The 8,088-nt window shown below is 37.0% G+C and overlaps 1 protein-coding gene and 1 long non-coding RNA gene across 2 annotated transcripts; both read left to right on the plus strand.

Moving 5' to 3' along the window:
• Nucleotides 1–569: 569 nt before the first annotated feature.
• On the plus strand, nucleotides 570–2,925 carry LOC145033606 (uncharacterized). Its single transcript, XM_078982188.1, has one exon. It carries the CDS (start codon nucleotides 915–917, stop codon nucleotides 2,820–2,822), a length of 1,908 nt encoding a protein of 635 aa, XP_078838314.1. The 5' UTR covers nucleotides 570–914; the 3' UTR covers nucleotides 2,823–2,925.
• Nucleotides 2,926–3,831: 906 nt separating this feature from the next.
• On the plus strand, nucleotides 3,832–5,014 carry LOC145035949 (uncharacterized). Its single transcript, XR_013678412.1, has 2 exons — nucleotides 3,832–3,922; nucleotides 4,196–5,014. It is a non-coding gene; the product is annotated as an uncharacterized LOC145035949 (long non-coding RNA).
• Nucleotides 5,015–8,088: the final 3,074 nt, after the last annotated feature.

Consider the following 8,088-nt stretch of genomic DNA (forward strand, 5'->3'; position numbering starts at 1 on the left):
AAAAAAAATTTATTAAGGGTAAAATAGTAATGTCATGTCCATAGGGACTAAACGTGCAAGAAAAAACAAATTCAGAGATGATCCGAGATAATTTTTGAAAATATGAACTAAACACGTTTTCTGATATATACACGAGGGATGATTGGTGAAATTTACCCAAAAAAAAAATTTTAAAATTAAAAAAAAAAAAAATTTAAAAAAAAAGGACCTAAGACGAAGTTCGGATTTTTTTACTAGTTTTAATGAATTTCATAGATAATGTTTGAGTTTATGTGTCATTTTCAGAGATGATATCTGACAATTGTTTCTTGTTTTTTTTTTAAGGTTTGAAAAATGATAAATTGAATTAAGTTTTTTTTCTATGATATTAAAACTTTTTAAAATACATGGTAATTTATTGTATATTAATTAACGGCCATATTTACCTCCGCAATTTCTTTTTTGACCACAAACATGTAGTTTGTAACCGTCTTTTTTGGTTCATTAAATCTTCAAAATATTAACACATTTAATTTAAAAATATAAAAAAAAAAAAAAAAAAAAAAAAAAAAAAAAAAAAAAAGATAGGGTCCCAAAAAGATACAAGTAATTTGCATTTAACCCTCTGCAGTCCTTCTCTCTCTTCTCCCGCCACTCATCACCGTCGCGTGCCGCCGTCGCCACCCATCTTTTATGGTTGTTTCTTGAAAAAGCAAAAAACAAAAAACAAACCCTTTTCAGATATTTCAAAAGCCTCTGGTTTAATGATCATCGAAATGTTTTAACAACATTTCATGATATATACACACATCTCATTTTCTCTATTCTAAAGAAACATCGATATCGATTTCGGAATCACCCATTTCTCTCTCTAACCCTTCACCTTCTCTCTCTTTAAATTCCAACGACGCGACGGAGGTGGTCCGCCGTTGGCGATGGCGGACATCGTAAAACAGATCATAGCAAGACCGATTCAATTGGCAGACCAAATCGTAAAAGAGGCAGATTTTGCTTGCTCATTCAAACAAGATTGCGCCGATATCAAAAGCAGGACAGAGAAACTCGGTGTTCTCCTCCGGCAAGCCGCACGTTCAAGCAATGACCTTTATGAACGACCCACCCGCCGGATCATCGATAATACAGAACAGATTTTAGACAAGACCCTGCAACTTGTATTCAAATGCAGAGCTAATGGCTTACAACGGGTGTTCACCATCATCCCCGCCGCCGCCATTAAGAAATTTTCACAGCAGATTGAGAATTCAATCGGAGACGTGTCATGGCTCCTCCGTGTCTCAACTCCGGCGGAGGAACGTCACGATGAGTGTGTTGGGTTGCCGCCTATTGTAGCCAATGAGCCGATGCTTTGCTTAATATGGGAGCAAATTGCAGTCCTTTGTTGTGGGACCCTCGATGATCGAGCCGATGCAGCGGGATCACTTGTTTCATTGGCACGTGATAATGATAGATACGGTAGATTGATTGTAGAAGAAGGTGGTGTGCCACCTCTTTTGAAACTAGCTAAGGAAGGTAGAATGGAAGGGCAAGAGAGCGCGATTCGAGCAATAGGTTTGCTCGGTCGCGACCCAGAGAGCGTCGAACAAATCGTCAATGCAGGCGTCTGTTCGGTGTTCGCAAAAATACTTAAAAAAGGGCACATGAAGGTTCAAATTAGTGTCACATGGGCCATATCCGAGTTAGCAGCCAACCATCCAAAGTGTCAAGATCATTTCTTGCAAAACAACACAATTCGGTTACTCGTGAGTCATTTAGCATACGAGACGATTGAAGAACATAGCAAATACACGATCGTTAACAAAAACAATATGCCAAACAATATACCATCGATGCATGCGGTTGTTGTCGCGAATTCGGCTCACAATGCCAAGAATTCGCAAGATAACAACGATAAGTGCCATGTGGCACGTCCCGGTGGTCTAGATTCTGGTGAAATGCATCAAACGAGTAATAGTGTAACCATTAAATCGGGGCCTAGTATGAAGGTGAACCAAACCCCACCACAACAACGAAGAGAAAAGAGTAGAAGACGTGTTGCATTGCCGGGGGCAAGCATCAAAAGGAGGGAATTCGAAGATCCGGCCACAAGAGTTGAAATGAAGGCGATGGCTGCTCGAGCCCTATGGCACCTTTGTGCCGATAACTTCTCCATTTGTAAAACAATAACAGAATCCCGAGCACTTTTGTGCTTTGCAGTTCTCTTGGAAAAAGGTGAAGACGAAGTAAAATATAACTCAATAATGGCATTGATGGAAATCACTGCGGTGGCTGAACGTCAAGCTGAGTTGCGACGTTCAGCCTTTAAGCCAACGTCTCCAACCGCTCGTGAGGTTGTGGACAAGCTGCTTAAAATTGTTAACAAAGGAGACTCGGATCTCCTTATCCCAAGCATCCAATCAATTGGAAACTTGGCCCGCACATTTCGAGCCACTGAAACAAGGCTCATCCCTCCTTTGGTGAGGCTTCTTGATGAGAGGGAATCTGAGGTGTCAGCAGAGGCGGCTATTGCACTGATAAAGTTCGCGTGCACGGATAACTATTTGCACGTGAACCATTGCAAGGCGATATTAGAGGCGGGAGCGCCTAAGTACTTGATTCAACTAACTTATTTTGGGGAACAAATGGCACAACTACCAGGCTTAATTCTTCTTTGCTATATCGCGTTACATGTGCCCGATAGCGAGACATTAGCTCAAGAAGATGTGCTGATTGTGCTTCAATGGGCGTTGAAACAAGGTCATTTGATGCAAGATTCTTCTTTAGAAACACTTGTTTTGGAAGCCAAACAGAGATTGGAGATTTTTCAATCGAGGGCATTATATTGATTTGATTTATGTATTTGGCTTTTTGTTTAATTCTTTTTTGAGTGTAAATATAGTTAGGAATACACATGTAATTCTCTTTTTAGAGTTCTCTAACCAAAGCAATACGTACAAAAGTATAAGTCGATAGGATTTTGAATTATAATGCTTTAAAAATATAATAGTTTAGGATCAACTTTTTCTATTACAAACATTTAATGTCCATATTTTCATTTTGCAACGTGTTTAGATTCTTATTTTTATATATTGGTTTTGTTAATCAAGGTCCATTTAGCATTTAAAAATTGATTTTAAGATATAAACTCTTAAATATAGTTTTTATTTCTCGAATCATTTACCAAAATAGACTCATAATCTTCGGCGATCTATATAATTTGTTATGTATGTAGAAAAGAAACCAACCGGAAAAGGGAGCAGGACAAAATAACCAATACTAATTAAACACTGGGAAAATACCATAAACATTCTTAAGTTTACGAGTCATTCATGGTTTTACTTCAATATTGAATTTTTAGTGTTTATAATTTAGGGCTAGGCTCGGTTTTAAACCTCATCGGTCAGTGGCGGAGCCAGAAAAAAATCTCACGGGTAACACACCTAATTTTTAGGGGTAACAAATCAGAAAAAAATAACGATACTGATAAAAAAAAAATTCAAAATTTTTTTACTGCGCCTGAAAATGTGAGGGGTAGAGGCTCCTACATAGCTCCACCCCTCTGACCAGTACCCTATTGGCACCAAAACCGATATGCATATATGGATCGAGGTACGCGGTATCGTACCTATAAAACCAGATTTTCACATGGTACAAGTCTTAAAGTTGTCGGTACAATTCCCGAAGCATATTGTGACCGCAAGTTTACGTGTTGAACCAGTTGTCACGGCAGTGTCGGCCCAAGCTCAGGGCGAGCTGGGCCGGCCCAGGGCAGCGATTTCTAGTGGGTGTCAGTTTTTCAAAGCCTCTTATAGTTAGTATTGTATATTTGGGTCATATTAAGAAAGCTAGTAGTCCAGTAAAGATGCATTCCCTTCTAAACGTCAAGGGCAGCCGATTCTTGCTTCTTGGAGACATAATTAGCGGCAACTACAATCAATTTCGTATGGTGAGTGGTAACTCTTCGATCGCCTAATAATTGAAGATGAAGAAGACGAGGCGTCCCTTCTAGAGAATGGAGATGGACGATTATAATTTAAAATTAAGATTTAGTCCTCCATAGTTGCATCGATCGCCTACTGTCTCGTCCGCTTCACTGCTTCAACGTTTCTCTTGCACTCTCTCTCGATCACTTCTCCTATATTCTTCTTTCTTTCTTTCTAAATCCTATATTCTACTTCTTTCTTTCTATTGCTCTTAATCTGTTATTCTATTGTGTTAGAGACTTAAAGTGAAGATTCAAAGGTGCGATACCGACATACCGTGATTGAATGAATTCGTCCTCCTAAGGTCCTAAATCCTAATCCAGTAAGTTTTTCTGGTATTTCAAATTTCTTTATGTGATACGTTTTGAACTTCATAATCCTATATTCCCCTAATTCTTATTAGATGTGTTTTTATTGAATGTTTTTTGAGTGATTTATGTTCTTTTGGAGTTCAAGCAGCCAACAACTAAGTGATTTGTTCCCTTTCTCGAGTTCCAACAGCCAAGTAGTAAGTTTTTCGATTCCTAACTCTAGTATTCTATTAGATGCCTTTTAAATGAATGCTTATTGTCAGTTTTCTTCCACAGATTGTTTTCTATGACTTGAAATAGTATGGTCTGAACTTTTGTGAAACCTTTCCAAAATTATGCAGTTTTTTTTTTAATTTACATCATTAGTATATTAATGTTTCTAACGAAGCAATGTAAGTAAACACTCTTCCTACAAATTTATAAGCTAATTGTAGTGTGAAGAAATGGTTGAAGTAAACAAGGCAAGACAATTGGATCATGAATCTCTTTTGAAGAAACAAAAGAGAATAAAGAATATTCTTTAGCAAAGAAGCACGAGAATGAACTCTCGAGTAAGGAAAATGTTGCTAACAGGAAACACGAAGTTGATAACCAAAGAAGTCAAATAGTACACCAAAGAATATGAGGACCAAATGTAGTAAATTAGTTATATTTACTGCCTCTTTATATAATGTTCATATTTAATAATCTATGTATACATGGATTTGATTTTAAATTCGGTAACTAAAGCTAATTCAGTTAAAACGTGAAGCAAGAATGGATGGCAAATTCAATTTAAAACCATAACCAATGATGCTGTTCATCTTTCGTATTCGTGGGTCGGTGCTTATATTACCAATAAATTAGCAATCTTGAGTATTGTATTTTGTTTTTTTATTGTTAACAATCATATAGTAATTAATGTAATTGCTTCAAAAAATATACAAATTGCAAAGTTGATTTTTGCTAACTTTTTACATGTATTGAGTTTTAGTTAATTGATGAATTTAGAGCACTTTTTTTTATAAAATTTTGTAATAAGTGTTGTGTGGTGGGTGACACGAACAAATGGGCATTATTATTAGACTCGGCGACTCGCCCAGGGCAACATGGACCAATGGACCGGCCTTGTGTCACGGCCTAAACTTATATGTTCAAAATATCAACAAACATAACTATTAAAAATTATAAGTTAGTTCTATTATAAATAAACTCAAAATCACTAAAAAGATATTAGAAATTACATTTGCCCATTCGAACAAAGATATGGAAACCCAACCCATTTTGTTTCCACCACTTGATAATGTCAACCTCTTTACTATAAGATACTTTGGGCCCATTCAAATATATTTTTAACTCGGTATCTTCAATGTTTAAGAGATCGTCCAAAAAGTCATTATCGTTATAAAAAACCACCACCTCTTCATGCTTTTCCGTTTGACACGATCCACAGTTTTTGAATTTGTTTTTGTATATTATAAATAAATGTTTCATCTTTTTAACCTCCTAAACAATGGATGTCACTTTCAAGTGTATGGCCGAATTTGACATCGGGTTTTCTTCCTGTGCGAGATCATCTTCTTAAATGCATGTTCCATAGATGATCATTTCATTTTTGGATCAAAGAACATCGTGAAGCATATATATATAATCAATGAGATTGTTGAATGTACCCCCAATCCATGTCGTATTTCGACTGCATTTCCGGACACATGTGGCAAAAGTCTAGTTAGTTAGATTACTCAAGTAAGCATGTAATTTGTTTCTTTCTTCAGTATAATACCTTGCAACATCCTGACTAACCTTATGTCTAGATGAAAAAGTAACGCTCTCATTAAGCGTATTTATATTGAAACATCTAGAAAATCACAGTGTAATTTTCGTTTTTAACGTAACCAAAACACTCATTTATGTTTTATTCAAATATTTAAAAGCATTTCAAACAAAACAATTATCAGAGTACAATCACAAAATCACGAGTTGCGGAAAACACGGGTGTATGCGCTGCGATCAGGTCGGACTCTTTCCTTTTGAACATGAAGTACCTATAAACCATAACTGTAAGCACAAAGTTTAGTGAGTTTCTCAAAACACCACATACCATACATCTCGTGCATATCATACATATCATAAAGGGTGTTATGTGTCACCCATAGTCTTGTTATTATGTTGCGAGTCGTATCATGATCTTTCCTTGTCAAGCCGAGGACCAAAACCTTGGGTATTACAGACAAGTGTCAGAAGCCACCTCATGGTCTTCCATGCAAGCATCACAAAGACAACTACCATACAATCTACAACTACTTATCTACTAGTCCAAAATTTGGTCTTGCATATAGATTTTCCAGGAGCTGCCTTCTGGTATTTCATACAAATGCCAAGGGTCACCCACTGGTCTTCTTATAATACATAAACCAAATGGCACAGAAACAATAAAATAATGATCGATAGAACCTTATCCCCATACCTGGTGAGATGAACTCCAGCATCTACTCGCTAATCGGATCAGTAGTTGCACCTGAATCGAAACCAGAACCTAAACCTCCTCCCTGAGTGCTCATCGCTAAACTGAAATACAACATGCAAATAATCAAAACATATTCAAGAATTCCTCATCCCACTGGCTTCCTAGATTCTCCAGGACCCTTCCTGATTTGAGTATGGATCATGTACTTTCAGTAGTACGGGACCAATACTACATTCCACACCTATCCATACTTTCCTCAAGGGTCATCCCGAATCCTCTAAGTCACTCTCTCAAAGTGATGCTCTAAATGCTCGCTAACCAGTGCAACTAAACCTACTGAAGCATTAGGTTTTCGACCTCACCCTGCCATCAGCTGCTAAAGAACTCCCCATAATGTTAATTAGCTACCTCATGAATATAACCACATGCAACAAAGCTCATATAATCCTTTGAGTAAAAGGCTCATCCCAACAATGGTTTGACTCAAACGAGAGTTGCGCAATAGGGCCAAATCCATCACTCTGAGATTATTCAACCTTTATTACGTGTGACTTAACATATTCACTTAATAGCTAACTCACATCATTTAAGAGTCCCACAAAGCATAAAGTAAGAGGCATTCGTGCAATAGCAATCCAATCCATAGAATAACCAAGAACATTCAAGCTCACATACTACAGCTAATGATAGGAGCTTCCACTCTCATTGCCGATTGCCTTATGCATGCAAATTATACACAAATACAGGATCAAATAAAGCGTTGAATAAAAGACTCTACCCTAGGACCACAACCAAACAAGGAACGGGAAATAAGGCCAAATCAATCATTCTAGGGCTATAAGATCCTAACCGTACATAATTTTTTAAAGCATACACTTAGCAATTACCGATACCAATACATATTCCCAATCCAACATGGAATCTAATGCTCCGTAGGCAACAAGGCATCACATATCATGTTAATCTATTATGAAATTCCTGATAGTATCCCTAGCCTCATCCTAGCATGAAATTCTCATACATATAATCATGACAAACATGTATGGGTATTCTGAGAATCACTTACTTGAGCTCAGCCGATTGCATGCATCACACCCCTTTCTTTGATTAGAAACCCTTTTAATAAAACATTTATTTTATGAAAATTTTCACCAAACCCTCAGTTTGAATCCAGGTATACCCGAGAGTATGCCTGAATCCCTGAAACCAAGGCTCTGATACCAACTTGAAACATCCGGAAAATCACAGTGTAAAATTTTCGTTTTTAACATAACCAAAACACTTTTTTATCTTTTATTCAAACATTTAAAAGCATTTCAAGCAAAAAAAATTATCATAGTACAATCCCAAAATCACTAGTTACGGAAAAAAC

The sequence above is a fragment of the Lactuca saligna genome, chromosome 3, assembly GCF_052625555.1.
Source record: "Lactuca saligna cultivar CGN05327 chromosome 3, ASM5262555v1, whole genome shotgun sequence".
Classification (NCBI taxonomy): Eukaryota; Viridiplantae; Streptophyta; class Magnoliopsida; order Asterales; family Asteraceae; genus Lactuca; species Lactuca saligna.

Excerpts from the sequence above, each read along its gene's own strand:
- LOC145033606 (XM_078982188.1), top strand. The coding sequence starts at position 915 with ATGGCGGACATCGTAAAACAGATCATAGCAAGACCGATTCAATTGGCA.